This window comes from Panthera uncia, chromosome E1 (genome assembly GCF_023721935.1).
Source record: "Panthera uncia isolate 11264 chromosome E1, Puncia_PCG_1.0, whole genome shotgun sequence".
Classification (NCBI taxonomy): Eukaryota; Metazoa; Chordata; class Mammalia; order Carnivora; family Felidae; genus Panthera; species Panthera uncia.
This window is the reverse complement of record NC_064814.1, coordinates 5,604,762-5,630,971: the sequence shown is the minus strand read 5'-3', so window position 1 is coordinate 5,630,971 and position 26,210 is coordinate 5,604,762. Positions and strand designations below refer to the sequence as shown.

General features: G+C 59.4%; 1 protein-coding gene across 1 annotated transcript in view; it reads left to right on the top strand.

Moving 5' to 3' along the window:
* Positions 1–142: 142 nt before the first annotated feature.
* MYO15B (myosin XVB) overlaps positions 143–26,210 on the top strand; it is a 32,088-nt gene continuing 6,020 nt past the window's right edge. The window contains exons 1-47 of the mRNA XM_049638143.1: positions 143–2,475; positions 2,879–2,942; positions 3,194–3,303; positions 3,472–3,548; positions 3,870–3,976; positions 4,239–4,342; positions 4,514–4,577; positions 4,770–4,883; positions 5,029–5,190; positions 6,008–6,121; positions 6,240–6,298; positions 6,374–6,506; positions 7,479–7,574; positions 7,827–7,958; positions 8,379–8,504; positions 12,207–12,284; positions 12,581–12,696; positions 12,786–12,831; positions 12,952–13,076; positions 13,497–13,614; positions 13,821–13,990; positions 17,442–17,535; positions 18,092–18,148; positions 18,455–18,512; positions 18,729–18,859; positions 19,572–19,667; positions 19,781–20,016; positions 20,100–20,278; positions 20,431–20,503; positions 20,851–21,012; positions 21,259–21,359; positions 21,461–21,537; positions 21,655–21,739; positions 21,904–22,002; positions 22,127–22,236; positions 22,336–22,533; positions 22,735–22,813; positions 22,975–23,079; positions 23,162–23,420; positions 23,502–23,589; positions 23,706–23,907; positions 24,362–24,474; positions 24,682–24,741; positions 25,303–25,378; positions 25,500–25,618; positions 25,801–25,919; positions 26,000–26,141. Of these exons, the coding sequence (XP_049494100.1) occupies positions 419–2,475; positions 2,879–2,942; positions 3,194–3,303; positions 3,472–3,548; positions 3,870–3,976; positions 4,239–4,342; positions 4,514–4,577; positions 4,770–4,883; positions 5,029–5,190; positions 6,008–6,121; positions 6,240–6,298; positions 6,374–6,506; positions 7,479–7,574; positions 7,827–7,958; positions 8,379–8,504; positions 12,207–12,284; positions 12,581–12,696; positions 12,786–12,831; positions 12,952–13,076; positions 13,497–13,614; positions 13,821–13,990; positions 17,442–17,535; positions 18,092–18,148; positions 18,455–18,512; positions 18,729–18,859; positions 19,572–19,667; positions 19,781–20,016; positions 20,100–20,278; positions 20,431–20,503; positions 20,851–21,012; positions 21,259–21,359; positions 21,461–21,537; positions 21,655–21,739; positions 21,904–22,002; positions 22,127–22,236; positions 22,336–22,533; positions 22,735–22,813; positions 22,975–23,079; positions 23,162–23,420; positions 23,502–23,589; positions 23,706–23,907; positions 24,362–24,474; positions 24,682–24,741; positions 25,303–25,378; positions 25,500–25,618; positions 25,801–25,919; positions 26,000–26,141 (7,290 nt within the window). The 5' untranslated portion in view covers positions 143–418. The remainder of the gene's footprint in view (positions 2,476–2,878; positions 2,943–3,193; positions 3,304–3,471; positions 3,549–3,869; positions 3,977–4,238; positions 4,343–4,513; positions 4,578–4,769; positions 4,884–5,028; positions 5,191–6,007; positions 6,122–6,239; positions 6,299–6,373; positions 6,507–7,478; positions 7,575–7,826; positions 7,959–8,378; positions 8,505–12,206; positions 12,285–12,580; positions 12,697–12,785; positions 12,832–12,951; positions 13,077–13,496; positions 13,615–13,820; positions 13,991–17,441; positions 17,536–18,091; positions 18,149–18,454; positions 18,513–18,728; positions 18,860–19,571; positions 19,668–19,780; positions 20,017–20,099; positions 20,279–20,430; positions 20,504–20,850; positions 21,013–21,258; positions 21,360–21,460; positions 21,538–21,654; positions 21,740–21,903; positions 22,003–22,126; positions 22,237–22,335; positions 22,534–22,734; positions 22,814–22,974; positions 23,080–23,161; positions 23,421–23,501; positions 23,590–23,705; positions 23,908–24,361; positions 24,475–24,681; positions 24,742–25,302; positions 25,379–25,499; positions 25,619–25,800; positions 25,920–25,999; positions 26,142–26,210) is intronic.

The following is a 26,210-nucleotide window of genomic DNA, read 5'->3' as shown; positions in this document are numbered from 1 at the left end:
GGAGAGTGGGTATCCCTTAGAGTCCCCGGGATGATGATCCAGACAGGCTCATTGAAAGGGGGGCAAGCAGTGAAAGGGGAGCAGAGCACGTGGGTCCCTGCAGCTTGGCACAGTGCCAGGCTGGCCTGGCTGGCAGTGCCTCCCAGGTGGCACAGTTGCCCCGTCCTCGGCCTTTGATGCTGAAGCGTCTCCTCTTTCCTGGGCGGCCTCCACTCCTTTGTTGGTCTAAGGGGTCAGGACCCCGTGGCCAACTGCATAATTAATGCTCTTGAGTAAGGCTGGAGCCCCCAGGGGGTAGACTGCCAGTAGAGCCAGAGCAGAACGGGTGTGGGTGCTGCCAAGAGCTGAGGGCACTGCGGGCTAAGGTCTTCAGGGTGAGGACAGAGACTCCGAGAAGCCCCTCTTCACTGGGCCCGCCATGGGTGGGAGCAAGGGCAAAGCGTCCCAGCGCCAGGAGGGCCCCAGGAGGCCGGTCGCAGGGGAGCAGGAGTCCCGGTCGGGCAGCGCCCACTGCGCACCCAGCCAGGAAAGCGGACAGGGTCGCGGTAAGGCCCGAAGGACCAGACCGGTCTTGGAACCGGTCACTGCGGGAAGCCACAGGACCCACGCTGGCCGCCGGAAGCCCACCGCAGAGCAGAACGGCGGCTGCAGACGGTCAGGGGCTGGGCCGCCAGCAGAGGCCCAGGGGAGACTAGGCAGTGCGCGGCGTCGGGGACGCGGATCTAAGGAGAGCCGCGAGCCCCGGGAGGACCGTGGCGGGCGCCTGGAGGAAGAGAGTCTCTCCCGAGAAGGGACAACGAGTGAGCTCTGCCGCCGCAGGAGGAGAGGAAAAGGGCGGGGACCCTCGGCTCGGCAGGGCTGCCGGGAGACTCGGAGCCTGCATGGGGACACGTCGGGTGGAGACGGGGGCAGCTCTTGCCCAGACAGCGAAGCCCGCGAGGCCCAGGAGAGCGACAGCCAGAGCACTGGGGCCCCAGAGCTGCGACCCAAGCCGGAGCAAAAGGACACGGTCCCGGGAGACACCCAAACCGAGTCGGAGCCAGAGCTGGAACCCGGCGAACGCCCCAGCAGCGACGGCGGGGGCAGCGCTGAACCCCGGAGCCGGGAAGGGCCGTCGGGGGTGGGACCCCAGGGAGAGAAGGAAGATTCCGGGACAGACACGGAATCGAGTCTGGAGGGGGCCGGACCTGGAGGGGGCCCACGGACAGCCCCAGGAAAGGCGAGCCAGGCCACCGAAGCCGAAGAGACTAGGCCGGGCGAAAAACCCAAGGCCCCCAGCCCCCTCGAGGGCAGCCCAGAGTGCGTCCCCCGGAGCTCGAGGGCTTCTCGGGACCCCGGGCTGGCCCGGGACACAAGAAACAGCGAGGCGCGGCCGGAGGCTGAGTCGCAGGGCGCCGAGCCGGGAAGAGCCGAGGCCTCCGGGACTCGGCGCCTCCAGGTCGGAAAGGCGGTGGGGGAGGTGCAAGTGGCGGCAGGTGAGAGCGAATCTGGGGCTGGAGGGGGAGACGGGCCCCGGGACCCAGCGCCGCTGGCCGCCCTCGTGGCGCTCCGCAGGCTCCGCGCGAAATCCCCGGCAGGCCCCGCTCCCCAGGCCGCCGCTTCGGCTCCCCGCCGCGCCGGCCTTAAAGAGCGGCTGCGGCGCGTGGCGCGCGCCCTGGGTCTGCTGCGGTGGCTTTGGCTGCGGCTGCGGCGGCCCGAGGGCGAGGGCCGGGGGGCGGGGTCGCGGGCGGCCGGGGGGCGGGGCCGCAGGCCGGGACCGAGGCGCCGTCTCGCGCTGCGCCTGGCGGGCGTAGCGAGACTGGGGGCGCGGCCCAGGCCTCCCCCTGGCGGCGGCTCGAGCTCCCTACAGCCTTCGAAGAGCCCAGCTCCCGAGGACCCTTCTGAGGATGAGGACCGGACTCCGGATCCCAAGTTCGCGGTCGTGTTCCCCAGGAGGCACAGGACCGGGAGGGAGTCGAGCAGTCGGAGCTCAGAGGAAGCGTCCGCGGACGCCCCAGCCCGGGGGGGACGCGTTTGGCCTTGTGAAGGGGCTTCGGGGGACAGGGAGGGGCGCAGGGCGAGTGGAGAAAGTGTGGCCGGGCCCCGCCGGGGCTCTCTCCTCGGCCCTGCTCCCCGCGACGAGCCCCCACTGGACGAGAGCGGCTCCAGCAGTGAAGCGGGGCCGGAAACCTTGGAGGCCGAGGCTCCGGTCCACTGGACTCAGAGCTCGGAACCCCGCGAGGACCCCGGACTTGACACCGACGACGCGCTGCTGCCTCGACTCACCCTGGAGACCCACCTGCGGTGGGAGAGAAGCCCGGGCCCCTGCGGGCCTCCGAGGGGGCGGTGGGTGCCAGAAGATGAGGCTGAGGAGGCGCTGGAGAGGGACCTGGAGCTGAGCCTCGGGCCGGGCCTGGAGGTACCGCCCTCCCTGGGAGCGGAGGGCAGGAGCCTTGCGGAAGGCCTGGAAGACACGGACGACCTGGCTCGGCTGCGGTGAGCAGGCGCAATTCCAAACCTGTCCTGTCTGGGTCAGAGTTCCTCATTTGTCACCCCTACCTCCATTTTTATAAATTGTATCCTTAGACGGTATTGTAACTTACAAAAGGTCTTCCCGCGGGAAGAGGCGGGTGAGGGGTGAAAATCAGGTGCCCCCGCCTGGGACTTTCTTCTCTAAGTGGCACAAAGCCGCCCTCTGGGTCAGCGGCCTGGTCCTGCTTGTAGCCCCCATGGAGCGGGTAACTCACTGAGCAGCCACACCCCTGTGTTATGGTCGGGGGCTCAGGGAGGATGCACGACTTGCCCAAAGTATCTCTCCATCGGTTACAGTGCTAACCTAAGACCTCCTTCTGCCCACCCCACCCCCATTCCCTGCCTCTCCCTCCTGCTGTCCCCACAGACCAGTGTGTAACAGCTCTGTGCTGCTGTGCCTCAAGAAGAGGTTTCATCTGGGCCGAATCTACGTACGGGGGCACCTGGGGAGGGTGGGTGGGCTGGGATTGCCTGTCCCCTGGGATCAGAGGGCTCTCTGGCACTTCCAGAACTTCTCCTTCCTTCTCCTCCCTGGGCTGGGTGCTGAACCCTCTCTGGGGACCTGCAGAGCAGGGGGGGCGGGGGGGGCTGGGGGGCTGGGCTGGGGAGCACAGCAGCCCCACTCCATTTGTAGCCCCTGCTTCCTACATGCTGTGACGACAGCATCTGTTTTTTCCCCCAGACCTTTGGGGGACCCTTTCTGCTCTCCCTGAACCCCCGCCGGCCCCTGCCTCTCTTCTCAGCTGAGGTCCTGGCCAGCTACCACCCCAAGAAGGCCCTTAACACCACCCCGTACGTGCCTTTGCCCCCATCAACCCTCTGCTCACCCCCTGGGCGGCTAAGCCCCAGCATGTGCCACTGATTGAGATCCTGGGGACCGAGGGCATGCCCTGCCTACATGTAGGAGGGCCCAAATGCCCATCTCAGGCAACCTCATTTGCTCCCACCCTCTTCCCTCAGACACATCTTCGCCATCGTGGCGTCAGCCTATCGCCTGTCTCAGAGCACTGGGCAGGGCACATGCATTCTCCTCGGGTGAGCAGTGGGGCCCTGCTGAACCCACGGGCCACTCTGAGGGCTGGGAGGCAGGGACGTGGGGTCTGCATTTGAAGCTGCTGGCCTGGTGCCCCGCTGGGTGGCACCGCTGGACTTTGTAAGGGCTGTGCTCCTGGCTGAAGTCACCGCACATGCCCCTTGGCTGTGGCCTCTTGGCATCATCCTTCTCCTTGGTCTCCATGCCCTGGGTCTACCTTTCCACATTTCCGGGGGTGGGAATCACTTTCAGGTGGGCATGCCCCAGTTCCTGGGCTCCATGGGGTGTCCTGTGTGCCCCTTCCTGAAAACCCTGTCAGCCCCTCCCTCCCACAGTGGGCACAGTGGCTCAGGGAAGACAGAAGCTGCCAAAAAGATTGTGCAATTCCTAAGCAGCCTGGAGCAGGAGCAAACAAGGGACAGAAGATGTCAGGTGAGAGGCAGCTGGGCATTTCCCAGGGTCCAAGAGGAACCATCCTTCTCCTTTGGGCCAGGTGGGCGGTCTTCAGGCCTCTGGCTTCTCCTTGGGGGCAGCCCCAGGCATTGCCTCCTGGAGGGCAGGGTGAGGTGGGGTGGGACTGACCCTCTCCAAGGACGAGCACAGCCCCTAGGCACAAAGTATCCTCAGCTGGGACACCTGATCATGGACGCGGCTACCACTCCTGGGGATACTTGAGTGCCCCTCCCCCATGCAGCTGGACGGTGTGCTGCTGATGCTTCGCAGCTTTGGCCACGCCAAAACAGTCCTCAATGCAAACGCCAGTCGCTTCGGCCAGGTCTTGCGTCTCTGCCTGCAGCGGTGAGTTAAGGGGGTCCTGGTGGGCACAGGGGGGCACCCACGATCAGTTCCCTTTACTGGGAACCAGAGGCTGCTGCCCTTGGGTCCAGCCCATAGTGGGTCCCGTTCTGAGCAGGGCCCCTGGGTCACATGCACCCTGGGCACCCCCTGCCCACTGTTCCGTGCCCACAGTGGGGTCATCGTGGGAGCTTCTGTGTCACATTATCTGCTGGAGGCCTCGAGGGTCGTGTTTCAGGTAAGACCCGTGCTGCTGCTCGCCTCTCTCCAGCTTCCCAGAGTGGGAGAGGGAGAGGGGCCATGCAGGGAGTGTGGTTGCTAATCCCCTTGCCCCCCACCCTGCATCCCTGCCTTTCCCAGGACTTGTCCTTGCTCCCCTGAGGCACAGGACCAGAGCCCTGCTCCCCCTAAGCCAGTCCTTCTCCCCAAGGCCCAGGCTGAGCGGAGCTTCCATGTTTTTTACGAGTTGCTGGCGGGGCTGGACCCTGTGGCACGGGAGCAGCTCTCCCTACAAGGGCCGGAGACCTACTACTACCTGAACCAGGTGGGGGCGGGGCTTGCCTGGGGAAAGGTCTGGGAGCAGGGGTCTAAGGAGTGGCTGGAGTGGAGGGAAGCTATGGGCGGTCAGGCCCTGCCCCCTCACCCCTGCTCCCTCACCCCTGCTCCCTCACCCCTGCTGTGCTCTGCAGGGCCAGGCCTGCAGGCTCCAGGGCAAGGATGATGCCCAGGACTTCGAAGGACTTCTGAAGGCCCTGCAGGTGCTGGTCACGCGCCCTGAGGAGCTGACCGCAGCCTGGGCCATGCTGGCCGCCATCCTGCAGCTGGGCAACGTCTGCTTCTCCTCTTCAGAGGTGGGCCCCCGCTGTGGCCAGAGGCCAGTCTGGACGTGGCTTGTTTGCACGGTCAGGGCAGCCATGATACCGAATACCTGTGGGCCTCCCTCCAGGCCTCACGGCTGCCCTGGGAAGCAGGCGGGTTCGTTGTGTAGATGCGAGAACAGAGACCTGGGTCGTCTATGCCAGTGCCACCAAGCTGCCACCCTGGAAAGGGAGACCTGCACTAACTGAGTAGCTCCTATGTACCTGGCTCCATCTAAATCACTTTATATATTTGTTTTCTTTTTCTAATTGTTTTTAAATGCTTATTTATTTTAATATAATTTATTGATTAATATACAGTGTGCTCTTGGTTTTAGGGGAATGTTTATTTTTGAGAGAGAGAGAAAGAGAGAGAGGGACAGACACAGCATGAGCGGGGGAGGGGCAGAGAGCCACGGAGACACAGAATCCAAAGCAGGCTCCAGGCTCCCAGCTGTCAGCACAGAGCCCCGCATGGGGCTCGAACCCATGGACCGTGAGATCGTGACCTGAGCTGAAGTCAGACGCTTAACTGACTGAGCCACCCAGGCGCCCCTCTATCTGTTTTCTAATTCGGTTCTCACAACAACGCTGGAACTTAGGGTCGTTGTTTCCCCTTTAACAATAAGACAGTGGAGGCTCAGAGAGGAAAAGAATCTTGCCAGAGCCAGCCAGCTAGTGAGGAAGTAAAATTAGGATTTGCACTCAGGGCCCCCAGGCTCCAGAGTCGGCTCCTACCTGCCCGGAGCTACCTGTGGGATGTGGCCATTCCCCCGCAGAGCTGTTCCTGTTCCCTCCCTTCTCTGTCCAGCGGGAGTCCCAGGAGGTGGCTGCTGTGTCCAGCTGGGCCGAGATCCACACGGCAGCCCGGCTGCTGCTGGTGCCACCAGAGCGCCTGGAGGGAGCTGTCACCAGGAAGGTCACGGTGAGCCCCGGGGCTCCTCAGGAGGCAGGGCCAACCCCCACCACCCGCAGGCTTGGCGTGGGCCCGTGTCAGCCTCAGACCTGATGTTCTGCATATACCTACCTCCCCTGCCCTCCAGGAGACAGCCTATGGCTGGGTCTGCAGATCTTTGCCGGTGGAAAGCGCCATTGATGCCAGGTGGCCCCAGGGGTGGGAGAGAGCCATAGCCGGGCCCAGCTCGCTACTGCACTGGCTCACTCACCACGCCCACAGGGACGCCCTGGCCAAGGCCCTGTATTCACGGCTTTTCACTTGGCTTCTGGGGAGGACCAACGCGCAGCTGGCACCACCCGGGGAGGGAGAGAGCATGGACACCGTCACCGTCGTGGACGTCTATGGCTTTGAGGTCACCCCTTGGGGTGGGGCCCAGGACCGGGTGCCCACCTCATCCTGATCATTTCTGGGGTCAGCTCTCCCTGAGGGTGGCACTCGTGAGCTCTTGCCTGCCTAGCCACGAGACAGGACACAATCCATGGGTGTGGCCTTTCTGCCCTGCTCGGTCCAGCCCTGATATCGCTTCTGGAGAGTTCTGTCCTGCTCGGCCTTGCTGAGTCTCACAGGAGCCTCTAAGGCAGCCGGGAAGGCACAGGCCCTAGGATGGGTCTCACCTCCTGTGCACCAAGAGGAGCAGGAAAAGGGACAGTGCCCTGAATGGCCCTGAGTTTTCATAAGCAGGGAGGAGGGGCCTTGGGCAAGAGGAGGTGGCCTCTTTCCCTGGTCGGGCACTGTTCACTGCTCCCTGCTCTCTCGTCTCCAGCGTGCCCTGGGGGACCATGCCCTCTCTGAGCAGGGGATGTTTGTGGCAAGTGTGGGTTCTTGTGTGTGTGTGTTAGAGCGTGGCAGGGCTCTCTGTACAAAGCTGCGTGGAGCGGGGCCTCTTCCGGGCTTGTGAGTGAAGTGCTGGGGGGCACAGAGGAAGGAGCCTGTAATCCTTATGGGAGGAATGCTGGAAGGTTTCTTGGAGGCAGCAGCCTGGGGCCCTGCTTATGAGGATGTGGGATTCTGAGAGCCAGCGAGCTACTGGGCCATAGGAAAAGGCACCTTCCAGGCCACAGGATGGCTGTGACCAGAGGCCTGGAGGCTCACAGTTGTGCTGAGGCAGAGGGAAGGGTGTGGACTGAGGCGTGGGCACACTCTGTGCCTAGGCCTTTGGACTTGACCCTGGAGGCTGCAGCATCAGCCCCCGGGCACCACTCCTCCCTGAGTTCTGGGAGGAGAATGAAGGACACCAGGCCCATGTGCAGCACCGCCCCTCACGGCACCTGCCCCATGCCCCCACCTCGTGTGGGTGCCCACCTCACTGCCCACATGCCCCTAGGCCCTGCGGGTGAATGGCCTGGAACAGCTGTGCAATAACCTTGCCAGCGAGCGCCTGCAGCTCTTCGCCAGGCAGACGCTGCTGGCCCAGGAGGAGGTAAGAGGAGCTGGGCCTGGTGGTGGGAGGGGGCACCCAGGCATTCCCAGAGCAGAGGCCATCCTTGGGAAACCAAGGGCGCTGAACTGAGAGCCCTGCCCCAAAGCACCCCCTGCTGTGGGCCATCTCAGCCTTCCTGGGCCTCATTTTACTCATCTGTACAATGGGAGAGCCACCCCTGCTCTGGCTCCGATGAGCTCCCCCATGAATGTGGGCATGCCCTGTGACTGGCCCAGTGCTGGCTGTTCCCAGGAGGCCTGTCAGCGAGAGTTGCTGCCCTGGGTGCCCGTTCCCCAGCCTGTGAGGGAGACCTGCCTGGACCTCCTCGTAGACCAGCCCCACAGCCTCCTGAGTATCCTGGATGCCCAGACATGGCTGTCCCAGGTGAGCCCCCAGTGGTAAGGACAAGGTGGGGGCCCTAGTGGCCAGGCCAAGGCCATCAGGGTCTCCCAGAGGAGCAAAAAGGTGATGGGGTCCAGAAACCCTGCCTATAGCCTCTCAGCAGAGCTTGGGAAGGCAGTGGGCAAACTAGGTTCAAATCCTGTCTCTGGGTGACCTTGAGCAAGATACCTGACCTCTCTGGGGTTCTTCAAGTCCTTGCTGCAGAAGGGGCAGGGTGGTGGCGACTGCACAGGGCCTATGTGGGGCTTGTAGGGGTCCCTCAGGCCTCCAGCTGGTAGAGGGCGAGCCTCAGGGCTGTGGTACAGCCATTCCACAAATACTGATGGACCCGGAAGGGATGCACAGTCCAGGCAGGGCGACGTCACGTGCAAAGGCCTGAGGAAACCTCATCCCCCTTATCAGGCCACAGACCACGCCTTCCTCCAGAAGTGCCACTATCACCATGGCAGTCATCCCTGCTATGCCAAGCCCCAGCTGCCCCTTCCTATCTTCACCGTGAGGCATTACGCTGGGACCGTCACCTACCAGGTATCAGGGTAAATCAGAGACAGACTCCCGTGTGAATCAGTGGTGTCTGCTCCCCAGAACTGAGTCACCAGACAGGTAATAGGAGCAGGTGAGGGGAGGCCCCTTCGAGGGCTTGACTGTTAGGTTTCTACCTGTGCCCTCGGCGCTACGCAGTGTTTTCTTTTTTAAAAAAATATTTTTTTGAAGTTTATTTATTCATTTATTTATTTAGACAGGGAGGGGCAGAGAGAAAGGGAAAGAGAATCCCAAGCCTGATGCAGGGCTTGAACTCACGGAACTCAGGAACCGCGAGATCGTTACCTGAGCCCAAACCAGAAGTCCAACAGTCAACTGACTGAGTCACCCAGGCGCCCCAATGCTACACGGTTCTGAGCGTGACTTATTTACCTCAGGCTGAGCACGATGGGGTAGAGGCAGTGGAGGCCTTGGGAACCTTAAGACCAGGAAGGGCAGAGCAGGCGTGTGGGACCTGGCTCTGATAACCTCAGGCTGTCTGCTTCTCCTTTTTTTTTTTTTTTTTTTTTTGGTAATGTTTATTTATTTTTGAGAGACAGAGCACAAGCAGGGGAGGGGCAGAGAGGGAGGGAGACACAGAACCCGAAGGAGGCTCCAGGCTCTGAGCGGTCAGCACCAAGTCCAACGCAGGGCCCGAACCCATGAACCGTGATTTCATGACCTGAGCTGAAGTCAGACACTTAACAGACTGAGCCGCCCAGGCGTCCCTCTGCTTCTCCTTCTGAGCCTTCATTCTCTCAGCTGTAAAATGGGAGTGGGAATCTGTCCTATAACATTGTTGTGAGGATTGAATGCAATAATGTGGAAATGGTCAGGCAGCTGCTAGGTGCCCACCAAAGGCACCCTCCTTTCCCCCTTCTGAGTTTCACGGAGGCTGGGTAGGGGCCTGGTATATAAAAGGTAGGACCATGTGACTTGTTTGAAGTAGGGCAAGTCAGGGAAGGCTTCCTGGAGGAAGTGACATGCTTTGGTTGTAGAAGAAAACACAAACTATCCAAGAGTTACACAAACCCAAGGGACTTATGTCAATTATACCTCTCCCCGCCACCCCCCAAAAAGCCAATCATGTCTGGGGGAAAAAAAAGAAACACAGGGAGATTGAATAGAGAAAAACCACAAACTGTATTGAAACTCACAAAAGAGGGGCGCCTGGGTGGCTCAGTCGGTTAGGCATCCGGCTTCGGCTCAGGTCATGATCTCACGGTCCATGAGTTCAAGCCCCGCGTCTGGCTCTGTGCTGACAGCTCAGGGCCTGGAGCCTGTTTCAGATTCTGTGTCTCCCTCTCTCTCTGCCCCTCCCCTGTTCATACTCTGTCTCTCTCTGTCTCAAAAATAAATAAACGTTAAAAAATTTTAAAAGAAAAAAAAAAAAGAAAGAAACTCACAAAAGAAAATCTGAAAAAAGAGGGTCAAACCACATTGCTGGTGGGGAGCCCCAATACCGTTCCTCCTTTCTCAGTTAATCTAGAAAAGCAATACAATTCCAGACAATACCCCAGTCGGGTTCTTATGGGATGAGGAGGAACGAATTTTGACAAAATTATTCTGAAGTGTTACCTGGAAAAGCATTGCATGAGATGAAAAGCAGAAGGTTAGGGAGGAATTTGCTCTACCAGATATTAAAACATAGTCATTGAAAGAGTATGGTGTTGATAAGGAACAGAGCCATCAATGGAACAGAATTGTTCCAGATAAGTGAGATCTTAGTGCGTGTGTGCGTGTGCGTGCACACACACACACACACACACAGTCCTTTTGTGTCTGACTTACTGCACTAAGTATGATATTTTCCCAAGGTTCATCTGTATTGTAGCATGTGTCTGATTTCCTTCCTTTCCATGGCTGAATAATAATCCGTTGTATGGATGGACCACATTTCATGTATCTGTTCATCAGTTGATGGATACTTGAGTTTCGGCTTTTTTGGCTTCTGCGAATAACGCACGGCTGTGCGAGTCTCTATTCGAGTCTCTGCTTCCAATTCTCTTGGAGTATGTACCTAGGAGTGGAAGACTTGGGTCAAAAGTAGTTCTAGGTTTACTTTTTTTCAAGGAGCCGCCAAACTGTCTTCCTCAATGGCTGCACCATTTCATATTCCCATGAGCAACGCGTAAGAGCTTCAGTTTCTGTCCTTGCCAGAACTTGTTATTTTCCATTTTTAAATTTTTTATTTTTTTAAGTTTATTTGTTTTGAAAGAGAGCGTGAGCTTGAGCTGGGGAGGGGCAGAGAGAGAGAGAGAGAGAGAGAGAGAGAGAGAGATAATCCCAAGCAGGCTCCACACTGTCATCACAGAGCCGGACGCAGGACTCGAACTCACAAACTGTGAGATCATGACCTGAGCCGAAATCAAGAGTCCGATGCTTAACCAACTGGGTCACCTGGTGCCCCCTAATTTTCCATTTTTTAAAATGATAGTCCTCCTAGTGGGTGTGAAATGGTGCCTCACTGTGGTTTTGATTCATGTTTCCCTAATGGCTCATGATGAGAATCTTTTCATATGCTTCTTGGCCAGTTGTGTGTCTCAGCTGGAGAAGTATCTATTCAAGTCCTTTGCCCATTTTCGAATTGAGCCGTTGTTGTTGGGTTTAGGAGTTCTTTATATAATCCGGATATTAATTCCTTATCTGACACATGATATTTTCCCCTACTCTGTGGGTTGTCTTTTTGTTCTGTATCTTTTGTTCTGTTGTCTTTTTGTTCTGTTATCTTTTGAGGGGCACCTGGCTGGCTTAGTCCATTGAGCGTCTGACTCTTGATTTCCACTCGGATCATGATCCCAGGGTCTTGAGATCAAGGCCTGCATCGGAGCTGCACTGGTCGTGGAGCCTGCTTAAGAGTCTCTCTCTCTTTCCACCTCGGCCCCTTCTCCCTGCCTTGCACATGCATGTATGCACTCTGTCTCTCAAATAAGAATAAATAAATAAAACAAAAATGTCTTTTGATGCACGAAAGTTTTAGTTTTTAAATTAATTAATTATTTAAAGTAATCTCTAAACCCAACATGGGGCTCGAACTCACAACCCCAAGATTAAGAGTCATATGCTCTACCGACTGAGCCAGCCACGTGCCCCACAAAAGTTTTTAATTTTGATGAAATCCAGTGCATCTATTTTTTTTTTTCTTGCCTGTGCTTTTGGTGTCCTATTCAGCAAATCATTGCCAAGTCCAATGTCAGGAAGCTTCTCCCTGTGTTTTCTTCTAAGAGTTTTAGAGTTCTAGGAGTTCCAGGTCTTACATTTAGATCTTGTTTTTTTTTTTTTTTTTATTTTACTTATTTATTTTGAGAGAGAGCAAGCGGGGGAAGGGGCAGAGAGAAAAGGAGAGAGAGATCCGCGCTGTCAGCACAGAGCCCGACGTGGGGCTCGAACTCACAAACCGTGAGATCATGACCGGAGCTGAAATCAAGAGTCTGGCGCTTAACCAACTGAGCCACCCAGGCTCCTCTTAAATTTAAGTCTTTGATCCATCCATTCATTTTGGGTTAATTTCTATATCTGGTGTGAGATAAGAGCCCAGGTCCATTCATTTGCCTGGGGATTTCCAGTTTTCCCAGAGGCTCTAGCTGAAGAGACAAAGGAGGCCCTTTAGCTCAGTGGGGAGAGGCTGGGTTACGTCCCCAAGACCCCAGCCTCCACCCCAGCCTCCCTCCTTGGCTTCCCCTCCGCTCCCCACACTGTCTCTTGCAGGTTCACAAGTTTGTGGACAGAAACCGGGATCATCTTGACCCTGCCGTGGTGGAAATGCTTGCTCAGAGCCAGCTCCAGGTGTCCCTGCCAGCCTTCTCTGGGCCCCACCCCTCCACACTGTGGCCCCCACTCTGCCCCGGACACTCTTGCCCAAGGGGCAGCCCCTGGCACTTTGGACCATGGGCTGAGCTCTCCAGGGTCTGGATGCTACGGACTGCTCCCTGCCCCCAGTTCTGCAAAGACAGGGCGCAGGCCCACTCCAGCTCCGCAGGGACAGGGGCGCAGGCCCACCCCAGCGCCGCGGGGACGGGGCACGGGCAGGGCTATGGAGAGGCCTGGGGGGCAAGCCAGCTCAGCCTCCTCTTGCCCTGCAGCTGGTGGGCAGCCTGTTCCAGGAAGCAGAGTCCCGGTCCCGGGGTGGGCGAGGCAAACCCACACTGGCGTCTCGCTTCCAGCATTCTCTGGAGGACCTCCTAGCCCAGCTGGGCAGGTGAGAACAGTGCCCCCCACAGGAGACCCCGGGGAGTTGAATGGAGGGGGGCTGGTCTATGCCCAAATGACCCCCTTTCCTCCCATCAGGAGCCATGTCTATTTCATCCAGTGCCTCAACCCCAACCCGGGAAAGGTGAGCTCCCCTCCACCCCATGCATGGCCCTGGAGCCTTCCCATCCACCTGCCCCGCCTTTCTCAGTGGCCCCTGCAGCTTTAAACCCCAGCTTTCATTGGCTCTTTCCCACGGCCACAGCTTCCGGGTCTCTTTGATGTAGAACATGTGGCAGAGCAGCTGCTCCAGGCAGGCATCCTGGAGGCAGTGTGTACCCGCAGTGCCAACTTCCCTGTGCGTGTGCCCTTCCAGGCTTTCTTGGCCAGGTAGGGCCCCAGGATGGGGGCGGCCAAGGGCCCGGGGACCTCCGTGCCCAGACCCACAGGGACGGCTGGCAGACCCGGGGTTCCTTTGGGGCGGAGATGGACCCACTTTCTTAGGGACCTTAGGCCTGGCTTCTATCCTCTTCCTCGAGCTGTTCTTTCTCCTTCTCTCCCTCCATCCCTCTCTCCTTCCCTGTTCATTACCCCCCCCCCCCCACCACCACCACCACCAAGCCTCCATCTGTCCCTCCTCCATACAGCAAAACCCTGCTGGGTGCCTGGCACAGAGTAGGTTGTTTCCAAATCGCTGTTGAATGACTTAGGGACTAAGTAGACTCTGAGGGGCGGGGGGATGGTCGAACAAGGGTGGAGGGAGGTCCTCGCTGTGCTTGTTCTGACCTCAGCTCTCCATCTGAGGGGCAGGTTCCGGGCCCTGGGGACAGAGGGGCAGGGAGAGTCCTCAGACCGGGAGAGGTGTGGCGCCATCCTGAGCCAGGTGCTGGGGGCTGAGTCGCCCCTCTGTCACCTGGGAGCCACCCAGGTGGGTGCACGTGTGCAGAGAGGCAGGCGTGGCTGGAAAGGGAGAGGAGTGTTCGGGGACAACCTCGGGATTTGGAGTGGGCCTGGGGGGCAGGTGTCCTGGGCTCCCCACAAGAATGGGTTGTCCTGCTGGAAGGGAGGAGGCGGAGGCCTCAGGAGAAGAGCAGGGTGGGCCCTGGCTGCCCGAGCCCTCCCCTTTGCCCCCAGGTCCTGCTGCGGGAGTCCGGCTGGCGGCAGCTGGAGTGGCACTGGGCCCGGCGACGCTCCCAGGCCCTGCTCGCCCTGCACCGCAGCCTGCGAGCCTGCATCTCTCGCCAGCGCCTCCGCCTCCTCCTCCTGCCGCGGATGCAGGCGCGCGTGCGAGGGCTCCAGGCCAGGTCTGCAGGGGTGGGATGAGCAGGGGGCAGGGGGGCTTCTCAGTTGGTGGGGCAGGGTGTGGGAGGGGTAGGGCCTCACGGCAAGTCTATCTGCCCCAGGGCAGTCCCCGCCCATACCCCTGCAACCTCTGCTTGAATGCCCCTACTCACAAGAAGCCCACTACCTGCTAAGGCCACCCAAAACTGCAGTCTTGACTCCTTGAGTGTTTTTTAGTCTGTTCTTCACTCCGCTGCAAAAAATGCTCTTTTAAAAGCATGAATCGGGGGGCGCCTGGGTGGCTCGGTCGGTTAAGCGTCCGACTTCAGCTCAGGTCATGATCTCACTGTTCATGGGTTCGAGCCCCACGTCGGGCTCTGTGCTGCCGGCTCGGAGCCTGGAGACTGCTTCAGATTCTGTGTCTTCCTCTATCTCTCTCTGCCCCTCCCCTGCTCGTACTCTGTCTCTGCCTCTCTCTCAAAAATAAATATTAAAAAATTTTTAAATAAAATAAAAGCACGAATCAGGCTGTGTGAGGCCCTGCCTGCCTCTCCAGCCTCTAGGTCAGAGTTTTATACTCCAGGCTCTTTGGGTTTCTTGATCCTATAACACTCCCTCCCCCTTCTCACATAATTAACTCCCATTCACATTCACAGCCTGTCTTTGCTCGTTCACCCAACAGCTGTTGGTTGACCTCCTCCATCACCACCCGCCCTCCCCCCCAGCCCCAGCCAGGCACGGGGACACAGGGATCAAGGCAGAGATAGTGCCTACCAGGCTCACTGGGGAATCAGGCGCAGACGGTAAACCAGCCACCAGGCACCCCAAAGGTGGTGTGAAAGTGCTGAGACAAAGTAAGGGCAGTGCCGTGGACACCAGGGAAGCCTTCCGGGGCAGGGCACCCATCAGCGCTATCCATTTCCAAAAATGTTTTCATCACCGACAGAAACTTTGCATCTCTTATGCAATTATTCCCCGCTTGCCTTTCCCCCAGTCCCTAGTAACCAGTCTACTTTCTGTCTCTACCAACTTGCCTGTTCTAGATATTACATGGAAATTGACTCATACAGTATTTCCTTTTACACCTGGCTCACTGCGCTAACTGTAATGTTTGCAAGGTTCATCCATGTCGTAGCCGGTATCAGAACTTCATGTTTTTTAAATCTTTAAAGAAGTTTTTATTTTTGAGAGAGAGAGCGTGAGCAGGAGAGGGGCAGAGAGAGAGGGAGATGCAGAATCCGAAGCAGGCTCCGGGCTCTGAGCTGTCAGCACAGAGCCTGATGAGGGGCTCGAACTCACAGTCGGTGAGATCATGACCTGAGCTGAAGTTGGACACTCAACCGACTAAGCCACCCAGGTGCCCCTCATTTCGTTTTTTTTTTTTCTTTTAAATTAATGTATTTATTTTGAGAGAGAGAGTGTGTGAGCATGGGAGGGGCAGAGAGGGAGGGAGAGAGAGAGAATCCCAAGCATGCTCCCTGCTTGTCAGTGTGGAGCCCAGTGTGGACCTTGAACCCACCAACAGTGAGATCACGACCTGAGCTGATATCAAGAGTCAGCTGCTTAACCGCCTGAGCCACAAAACTTCATTTCTTTTTTATGGACGAATAATGTTCTATCGTGCGCACAGACCACACCTTGTGTATCCGCTCATCCGTCAGTGGTCATTTGGACTGTTTCCACTTTTTGGCGACTGTGAGGAAGGCTGCTCGGAACGTGAGCGTGCGAGTATCTGTTCAGGTCTCTGCTTTCAATTCTTTGGGAATTGAAAGGAGTGGAATTGCCGGATCACGTGGTAATTCTGTTTCGTGTTTTGAGGGGCTGTTTTCCACGGCGGCTGCCCCGTTTCCTGTTCCAGCAGCATGAGCCAGGGTTACGGTTTCTCTACAGCTTTGCTGATGTTTATTTCACACTGTTTATTTATAAAGTTTATTTATTTATTTTTGAGAGAGAAAGAGAGCACGAGCAGGGGAGGGGCAGAGGAGAGGGAGACAGAATCCGAAGCAGGCTCCAGGCTCTGAGCTGTCAGCACAGAGCCCAGTGCGGGGTTCAAACCCATGAACCACGAGATCATGACCTGAGCTGAAGTCGGACGCTTAGCTGACTGAGCCACCCACGCGCCCCTATTTTCCACTTTTTAAATTAGAGCCATCCTACTGGGCGTGAAACGGTATCTCATTGTGGTTTTGATTTGCATTTCCCTAATGACGAACGAGGTTGAACATCTCGTTTTTCGGCCAGTTGTGTATCTTCTTGGAGAGATGTCTAGTCAAGTCTTCTGTCTGCCTTTTGATTGTACAGTTTGTCTTGCTGAGTTGTAGGAGTTCTTTATAAATCCTGGATATTAAACCCTTATCAAATCTGTGATTTGCAAACGTTCCCCTGCCTGGTCTGTGGGTTGCCTTTTCACTTTCTTGATAGTGTTCTTTGAGGCCCCAAAACTATACATTTATTTTATTTATTTCTTAAGATTTTATTTTTAAGTAATCTCCACACCCAACATGGGGCTCGAACTCACAACTCTGAGATCAAGAGTCACACCCTCCACCGACTGAGCCAGCCAGGTGCCTCCTATTTTTTTTTTTTTTTTAAGTAAACTCTACCCCCAACATGGGGCTTAAACTCATGACCCCAAGATGCTCTACCAGACTGAACCAGCTGGGCACCTCAAAACTGTACATTTTTTTATTTACAAAGATTTTTTTTAATGTTTTATTTATTTTTGAGACAGAGAGAGACAGAGCATAAGCAGGGGAGGGGCAGAGAGAGAGAGGGAGGCACAGAATCCGAAGCAGGCTCCAGGCTCTGAGCAGTCGGCACAGAGCCCGATGCAGGGCTCGAACTCAACAAACCGCGAGATCATAACCTGAGCCGATGTCAGACGCTTAGCCGACCGAGCCACCCAGGCGCCCCACATTTTTTTACTTTTTAATGTTAATCCTGCTTGTGACTCCTTTACTGAGGAGTCTGGTCTTTCTTATATCTGGAAAATTCTCAAAGACACAATCTCTTCTGTGATGTCTTATTGGATTTCCAGTGATAGTATTTTTTTTTTTTTCGTTTTTAGAAGTTCTTAAATAAAAATATGTCAGACTCTTCTCAACATGTCGGTTGATTCAGTTAATCTTGCGGTGGGGCAGGTATTACACGAATCCTCATTTTGCAGATGGTAGGGATAAAACAGAGAGGGAAAGTAACTTCCTCATGACCTCGAGGACTAAACAGGAGGGAAGTGAGCCCAGTGGTCGGCTCTGCTGTCTAAGACCTTAATCTCCTTCGCTGAACGCCTGCTCAATGCACCTGTCCTTTCAAAGTGTCCTGTCCCTTCCCTGCTGCTTCTGTTAAGCACCTGGGGTGGGGGGCCGCTGGCCCAGGGTCAGTGTTTACGTTCATGTCTTGGCTGGGGGATTCAGGTACTGGACTAAGTTTGGACTCCTCACCACGCCCTCCTCCCCCACCCCCACCGGCCTCTAGGAAGCGGTACCTCCGGCGGCGGGCGGCTCTGGGACAGCTGAACACCATCCTGCTGGTGGCCCGTCCCCTGCTCTGGAGGTGGCAGAGACGGCAGGTGCAGCTTTGGGGTGGGGCAGCTCGGGGTAGAAGTTAGGCCGCCTTGCTGGTCCGGCTCTTCCCATTCCCCGCCGCCTGCTGTAGGCCGGTGGTGCCTCCTGGAGGTCGCTTCCTTTATCCCTGCCCGTCCTCCAGAGTCTGACTCTCCCCTGTCCGTCTGGGGTGCCTTCCTATCCCCTCCAGGCCTTCCTTAGGGCCTGCCAGCTCCCCTCTTTTGCCTGATGATTCCAATGTGAGGGCCATAAAAAAGCTCAAAGGTCAGTGTGCACATACTGCTCCCCTGGGGCCCCTCCCTGGATGGACTTTGTCCCCTGGGATCATTCCTTCCTGCCCTCTCCTCAGTGCCCTGGCAGACGGGCAGCGACGCCCACAGCACTAAGGCTGGTGAGGGCCCTGGAGGGCTGGTGGCAGGTGGCCGCCCCTTGGGGTCTGTGCTTGTTTCTCTGCTGGGGGCTGGCGGGGGCAGCTGAACTGCCGAGGTAGGGAGGAGCTGCCGGGAGGTTTGAGGAGGCTCCTCCCCGGGACCCCAGCATCTCCTGCGTCTCCCCGAGCAGCTTGGGCGTTGGCGTGGTTGGCACAGCAGGAGGACCTCCGAGAAAGCGCCAGGCATGGTAGGTGGACTGGAAGCTTGAGGGTGTCCACTGGGTTATGAACCCACTGAACCTGGTGTGGCTCAAGGGAGAGTGTGGGGTCCCAGCTGAGCCACCGTGGCTCCTACCTCTCAGGGGCATCCTACGCACCCCCTAAGAAGAGCCCTGGGCTGCCCTATTTTCCCTCCGTGGGCTCCTGGGGTCTTATTTGTGTCGAGGATCAGAACCCTCGGTCTTTGGAGACGTTTATAGTCCTGGGGGTGAGGAGGGATGCTGGGTCCCCGTAGCCCCTCCCTTAGCACTTTGTCAATTGCTCCTCTGTGCCAGGAGCTGGGACGCTTGGAGATCCCGGCTGAGCTGGCCGTCATGCTGAAGGCGGCAGAAGGTGAGTTTTGATTAGTGTCACTCTTGCCGTGACCCCTCTCCCCACCCGGTCTGTCTGCAGTGTGGTGGCTCTGACCCCACGGTCCCTCCCTGTGATGCGTTTGGCTCCCCTGAGCTCCCTCTGCCCCGGGGGCTGGGGGCTGATGGTGAGTGGGGGAGGCGGTGCCACAGCCCGGTGCCTGACCTGGTATTTCGACGCTTCCCGTGCTGTCCCCAGGCCGTCAACATGTTTTGGCTGATAGCATCACGGAGTCGATGCCCCCGGAAGTGCCTGTCCGGCCCAAGCTGACCCTCCCCCCCGACATTGACCAGTTTCCGTTCTCCAGCTTCATATCCATTAGCTTTCAGGTGGGTCCCCAGGCCTCGGCTCTTCCCGGCTGACCCCCACGGCTCCCCAGATGTTAGCCCTGCCAGGCAGGGGCTGTGTCTCTTCTTCCTTCTCCCCTGCAACGCACCCAACCTCTCCTGTCATGGGAGTGATGGGTGTGGCTGCACTTCTAGGAGACTATCCGTTGAACCTAAACGCCTAGCCCTCTAGTGTCACTTAGATCCATGATGCCTCACCTTTGTTACCCCTGTGGCATCCCCCCCCCCCCCCCCCGCCGCCGCCGCTCCCGTTGAGGTCCTCTGGTTAAAGCGTGTGTAATGACGAGGCAAACGTCTGGGCTGCAGTGTTGGATACGAAACAGGATTCGAAACTGCACACGGAGTATGATCCCAATCTTGTTGACAGTGATAACAGGTGTGGGAGGGTGATGTGTGTTATCTATGCATAGAAAGTAAGACAGACTAAAATGTCAGCTGTGGTCACGACGGGCAGTGAAATATTAATGGTGTTTTTTTATTCTTTATCCTTTTCCACGTTTTCTGAGTTTCCTGCATGCATGGGTGTCAATTTTCTAACCAGAAAGAACAATTAAGATGCACGTTGCAGGTGGTTTTCCTGCGGGCCCCCTCCGCCCTGAGGGCGCTCGCTCCTGCGGGCTCTGCTGGGGGCTGTCTCCAGCAGGTCAGCACAGACCAGCACCTGCTCAGGCACTGTCACCCTCCTTGCTTGCAGGAGCCATCCCTGCCCCACCCTGGGCAGCCACTGACCAAGCCCCTGACCCGGCTGGTCGGGGAGAACCCTCAGCATGCCCTGGATATCAACAAGGTGGTGAGTGGCACATCGGGGAGGGGACGGGGTGAGACGGGCCCTGGCTCCTAGGTGCTGGCTGAGCACAAGGGAGGTCTGCACATCCTGCACTCGTCCCCGCTCTGTGTCTACAGCTGCTGCGGCTCCTGGGGGACGGGTCCCTGCCCTCCTGGCAGGAGCAGACCATGGGCGAATACCTGGTGCGACAGGGGCAGCGCCGACCAGGGCTGCGGGACGAGATCTTCAGCCAGCTCGTGGCCCAGATCTGGCACAACCCGGACGAGCAGCAGAGCCAGCGCAGCTGGGCCCTCATGGCCATGCTGCTCAGCGCCTTTCCCCCAATGCCCACCCTGCAGAAGCCGCTGCTCAAGTAAGGGGCCTGCCACGCGGGGGCCCAGTGACCGGGCTCGGTGGGCTGCCCACCCCCACAGCAGCCGCGTGCTGTCCCCACAGGTTTGTGTCCGACCAGGCCCCCACAGGCATGGCAGCACTGTGCCAGCACAAGCTCCTGGGGGCCCTGGAGCAGACGCGGCTGGCCCCCGGGATGGCACGCGCCCACCCGCCCACCCAGCTCGAGTGGACAGCGGGACGGCGGCGGGGCCGCATGGCACTGGACGTCTTTACGTTCAATGGTGATGCTCACCTTCCGCTCTCCAGCGGCACCTCCTGTGACCCTGATCTCCCTTCTGTCCTGCTCCTGGAAGCCCCGTGGGGACAGCAGCCCCTTCCTGTCAGGGAGGACCTGCTGCCGCTCACGCGGGCCCCCCACCCCTTGTCCCTGCAGAGGAGTGCTACTCAGCCGAGGTGGAGTCCTGGACCACGGGGGAGCAGTTCGCTGGGTCTATTCTGCAGAGCAGGTACTGGGGCCCGGGGTGGGGAGTGTGGCCAACGCTGACCACTGTCCCATCCTCCTGTGTCCCGCCAGGTGCCTCCTGCAAACCCAGGGCCAGAGCCTGCTCCCCGGGGGAGTGAGGCTGGGTGGGGGTGGGGACATGGAGGGGTAAGTGGGCTCCATAAATAAATGAGCACGTCAGAGCCGATGTAGAGGTAGAAGGCTGTGAGGTGCAAATGAAGGAGAGCCGTCTGAGGAAACCAGTTCCTAACCCAGGTTCCGCCAGCCACCTCCGCTTGGCCCGCACTCAGGTCCTTGCCCTTTCCCGGGGGGGTCGTCTTCCTGGCTGACCACTGCCTCTGTCCTTCCCAGAGGCCTGGAGGTGCCCCCCCGTGGCTGGTCCGTGTCACTGCACTCCAGGGATTCCTGGCAGGATTTGGCTGGCTGTGACTTCGTGCTGGACCTCATTGGCCAGACTGAGGACCTGGGGGACCCCGTCAGTCCTCGCAGCTACCCCATTGCCCCCCGTGGCTTGTAGGTGCCACCCAGCGCCCCTGTCCCCAGCCTGTTCCTGTCTCAGATCTGTCATAGGTGACCCCCCGTAGCTACCCCATCACACCCTGGGGTTCATAGGACCTGCTACAGGGCCAGCCCCCCTCCAACCTAACCTTCTCCCACCACACGGGGATGACCCCCCACAGCGGCTTCTATCCCTTGCCTCAGCCGGGGCACCACCCCCATCCGAGGCACCCCCTTAGCTGGGCCCACTGTCTCCTGCAGACCTGAGGACATCCCCCCCGCCCCTGGCATCCAGGCCCCCTCACTGCCCCCAGATCCACCTCCGGGTCCGCCCCCAACACTGTCCAGCAGGAGCCACACAGGTAAGGCAAGAATGGACACAGTAAGGTTGGCACGTGATGGGAATGGGGGTGCGGGAAGCCCCATACCCTAGAGTGACACTAACCCGCCTCTGGCCCCACAGCCGAGTCTCAGGTCTCAGGGAGTCTGGACGGCTTCCTGGACCACCTCTTCGAGCCGGTCCTCTCCCCAGGCCGCAGCGTGAGTGTTCTGCACACACACCCGACCCCCACCCGCCCCTGCCCCACTCCGATGCCTCTCCCATCTCTCCCAGGGCTCCAGTTCTGACCCCACGGCCTATGGCCTTTGTCCCTTCAGGATCTGGAGCAAGGCTGGGCTCTGAGCAGTCGCATGAAGGGAGGGGGCGCCATTGGGCCCATGCAACAAGGCAGCTACCCCATGGGTGAGTGCAGGGCTGAGCACCTATCCGGGGTCTCCCCAGGCAAGCATGGCCTGGGACCCCGCAGGAAGCACCCGTGGCCCCCGCTCTTCTTGTTGTCTGGGGCTGGAGGGAGGTGGTCGTTGGGCCTAGATAGGAATCGACCTGGGAAGGCCCTGTGCCCTCAGTTTATCCAGGGATGATGCAGATGCCCGGATACCAGCCGGCCATGATGCCTGCAGCCATGCCCATGATGCCGGCGGTGGGCGCAGTCCCTGCCATGCCAGGTAAGGTGGAATCCCGGGTCCCTTCTCGGGTAGGAGCCGGAGGAAGGGAGGTCCGACCAGGGTCCCGGAGGGGACGGTGGGCGGAGGGCCGTGAGCAAGCTTGGCACTTGTATGCCACTTGCAGCCATGGTGGTGCCGCAGCAGCCGCAGCCGCAGCCCCTGCTTCCCAGTGTGGACCCGAGGCAGCTGGCGGCCCAGCAGCAGAACTTCATCAACCAGCAGGCGCTGATCCTGGTGAGGGTGGGCAGGGCCCGCAGGTTGCCTCGTGGGGACAGGTCCGCGGGGCAGAGCCAGAGCGGCTCTCACCGGGCCCACTGCCCCCTCCCTCTTCAGGCCCAGCAGATGACCACCCAGGCCATGACCCTGTCGCTGGAGCAGCAGACGCATCAGCGTCAGCGTCAGGCAGAGGCCCAGACCCGTGGAGCTGCTGCCCCGACCTCACCCCCAGCCGTCACCCCCAAGCCCAAGAAGCCCCTGGTTCCACGGGAGGAGCCGGAGCAGGAGCTGGAATCGGTGGGTGCTCGCCTGAGGGTGAAGAGCTGAGGCCAGGCAGGTGGCACGGCCTGGGGTGGAGACAGCGGGCTCCAGGACTGGCCGGGAGACCCCACGGGAGCAGGAAGATGAGAAGATGCCCGGGGCCCTGGCCCCAGAGATGGGGTGGGGGTGCAGGTGCTGGGAGAGTGGCGACTTGGCTGGCCAGGCTGCTCCTTCACTCCCCCTTCCCGCCCACAGGAGATCTCCCAGGAGCCCCGAGACAAGCCCCGGAGGCCCAAGAGCTTCCAGCAGAAACAGGACTTTTTCCAGAAACTGGGTGAGGGCGCTCGAGGTGGCAGGCCTGTGCACAGACCCGTCCGCCCCAGCCTGTCCAGGGCGTGTGGGGCACATTCTGCTCCCCTGCGTCAATGTAGCCTGTCCAGGAGGCTGATGGGCTGGCCAGGTGGAGAGTAATAGGGCCACCTGGGGCGCTTTCAGGGCAGCAGCAGATCAAGGTGAAGACAGTGAAGCCGCCGGCCAAGATACAGATCCCCCAGGAGGAGGAGCAGGACGAGGAACAGGACGAGGAAGAGCCCAGAGCAGGTGGTGGGGAACACGAGGGGTGGGCAGGGCCCGCCCTGTGGGTGTGCACAGGGTCTCACCTGTTCCTTCTCCTCCTGGCCAGTGCCATCCCCTCCTCCTCCCCCCATAGTGAAGAAGCCACTGGCACGAGGCGGGGCCAAAGCCGCACGAGAGGCTGAGGCTGAGCCGGCCCAGGAGGCGGGGCCTGGTGGTGATCCGGAGCCCGCGCAGGACAGAGACCTGGTCCGCAGCTCGGACCCCGCGCCCCGACGGCGGGCAGAGCCCAGCAGGGAGATCCGCAACATCATCCGCATGTACCAGAGCCGCCCGGGCCCTGTTCCTGTGCCAGTGCAGCCATCCAGGTGGGTCCCGGGGGTGACCAGGGCTGGCCACTCCCCAGGGAGTCACCCTGTGGACTCGTGACCTCTTCCTTCTCTCAGGAGGCCCCCAACGTCTTTCATGAAGAAAAACAATCCCAAGGATGAGGCTCTGGCTAAGTTGGGGATCAGTGGTGCCCACACATCCACATCGGTGAGGTCCTATCCTGTCCAGGGCATGGCTTCTCACCTTGGGAGTCCAAGGCTCTCTGGGGTAAATTTAGCCTCACCCCTAGAGCCAGCTGTGCAAATTCTCTGTGCCTTCTCCAGGTGCTGTCCCCCAGCCCAAAGAAGGGCCCCCCGCCACCTGTGGCCCCTCGACCCAAGGTCCCAACACAGCTTGGGCCCTCCGACTCCATCAAGGAGGACCAGGGTCTGTTTGGCCAGACTCCGCCCACTGCCCATGCACCCCCACCTCCTCCACCGCCCCCACTGCCTGGGGAACCAGGGACCCTTTCAGCAGAGCCCCGTGGTGAGGAACCTCTTGTCCCTCGGTGGTGGGCTTCGTTGAGACGGCTGGGTTCCCAGCGGCCTGTCAGCACTCATGGCTGAGGTCGGCTGCTCGGGGTGCTCAGGCTTCGGGACTTTGGAGCCCCAGCTTCCTCATTCCCGTCCAGGGCGGGGCCCGGGCACTCCTGGGGCCCATGTGGCCCTGAGGGACTGTCACAGGGTGGTGTCCTCAGTACAAACCTGGCAGCTCCATCAGGAATTTAGTGGCCCTGCTGACCTGGTGAAGGACAGCAGGGAAGAGGAGGGCTGGAGACGGAGGCAGGAAATGGGACATGGGCAGGACGGAGGCAGCAGAGGTCGAGTGGGCAGAGCCCTCGCAGGGCCCCAGGGAGGTGAGGGTCTTCTGTCCCCACATCCCTGCCATTCGGGCTCTGGCAGCTCCTCGCCTGAAGCTCTCTGGCCCTTCCCTCTGCCAGGCTTGATGGAGCCCATGGGGGACCAGGGGGTCTCCACCCAGCTGCTCGTGCCCTCCGGCAGCGTGTGTTTCTCCTACGTCGGTGCGCCCTGGAGGCTGTTCCTACGCAAGGAGGTGGGCGCGGGGGGTGGGGGGTTGGCCGCTGCGGAGGGGTGGCAGGTGGTGGGCGGGGGCCCAGCGTCTCCCCACACACGAACACTGGGGCTGCCTCCCCACAACCCACCTCCTCAGGCCTGGTTTTCCTTCTGGGTCTGAGAGGAAGTGGGGGGCCAAAGAGGGGCACCGTTGCCAACTCTTTTCCATCCCCGTGCTCTCCGACAGGTGTTCTACCCCCGGGAAAACTTCAGCCATCCCTACTGCCTCCGGCTCCTCTGTGAGCAGGTGAGGGCCCGGGCCACCTGCAACATGGACAGACAGACTGCTCCTGCGTCTGGGCCAGGTTACCGTCAGTGCAAGAGGCAGGAGAGCAGCAGTACTGATGGGGCAGGTGCTGTGTTTCGAGCCCTGCCTTTATTTAACATCCCTAAGAGTAAGGACCACTACTGGCCTGTAAGGAGGATGCAAAATCAAGCGTATATAGTCCCCAACATGGGCTCCGGCACCCGGCAGACGCTCCCCGATGCTTCTTTGCCACCGCTGAGTGCTCCCAGGACCCTAGCTCTTCCCCCAAATTCCAGAGCAGCCTCCCCGCCTCCCCCAGGTTCTGTTCCTTCAGGGGGAATTTGTCTCGGTGACTGAGGAACAGCAGCCCGCTCATGCAGGTGGCCGTGGGGAGGCGAGTGGGAGCTCCAGGCGGAGGCGGCCCTGGGCTCAGAAGCCCCACGTCCCTCCCTGCTCCACCCATGCCCACGGGGCTCTTTAGCTTTTCCTCCGCACGTGGCTGCTTCCACGGTGAGCTCTGGCTTTGGGATCTGGTGGTGACCACTTGGCTCTGCCCCCCAGATCCTGAGGGACACCTTTGCCGAGTCCTGCATCCGGATCTCCCAGGATGAGCGGCACAAAATGAGAGAGCTACTGGGTAGGGTCCAGGGACCCTGGAGTTGGGGAGCTGAAGAGCTGGAGGGGGGGGGGGGGGAGCAAACTCTGGGGTCCCCCTGTGAAGGAGCCTGAGGACAGTCTTGGGCCGTTCCTGCCCACAGGAGACCTGGAGGTGGGCCTAGATTCGCTCAGTACCACCGAGGACAATGTCAAGAAGCGTATCGTGGTGGCCGCTCGGGACAACTGGGCCAATTATTTCTCCCGAATCTTCCCTGTCTCGGTCAGTGAGGCTGAATGTAGGGCTGGGGATGGCAGTACCACAATCTGGCTCCTAGCGTGGCCTGCGTGGGCCTTTGTGGCAGGGATGAGAGCTGGGGGTGGGGTGGGCACAATGGAAGGACCCCCCGGGGCATCTTGGATGGCGGTGGGGAACCGGGAGCCTGTCACCTTCCTTCCGGGCAGGGTGAAAGTAGCAATGACGTGCAGCTGCTGGGCGTGTCCCACCGGGGGCTGAGGCTGCTCAAGGTGACCCAAGGCCCCAGCGTCCACCTCAACCAGCTGAAGACTCTCTGCTCATACAGGTGAACCTGGGCTGGGGGCTGGGCTGTGGATGGCCCCAGGGGTGAGAGGGCTCCCAGCTCATGCCTCCACCTGTGCACAGCTTTGCTGAGGTGCTGGGCGTGGAGTGCCTGGGCAGCTCCACTCTGGAGCTGTCACTAAAGGCTGAGCAGCTGGTGTTGCACACGGCCCGGGCAGGTGCCATCAAGGCCACGATTGAGCTGTTCCTGAGTGAGCTCAAGAAGGCAAGCGCAAGCTGGGCAGGGGGCTGGGTGGGGGCAGGGGCTGGTCAGTCGAGCTCCCTCAAGCCACCA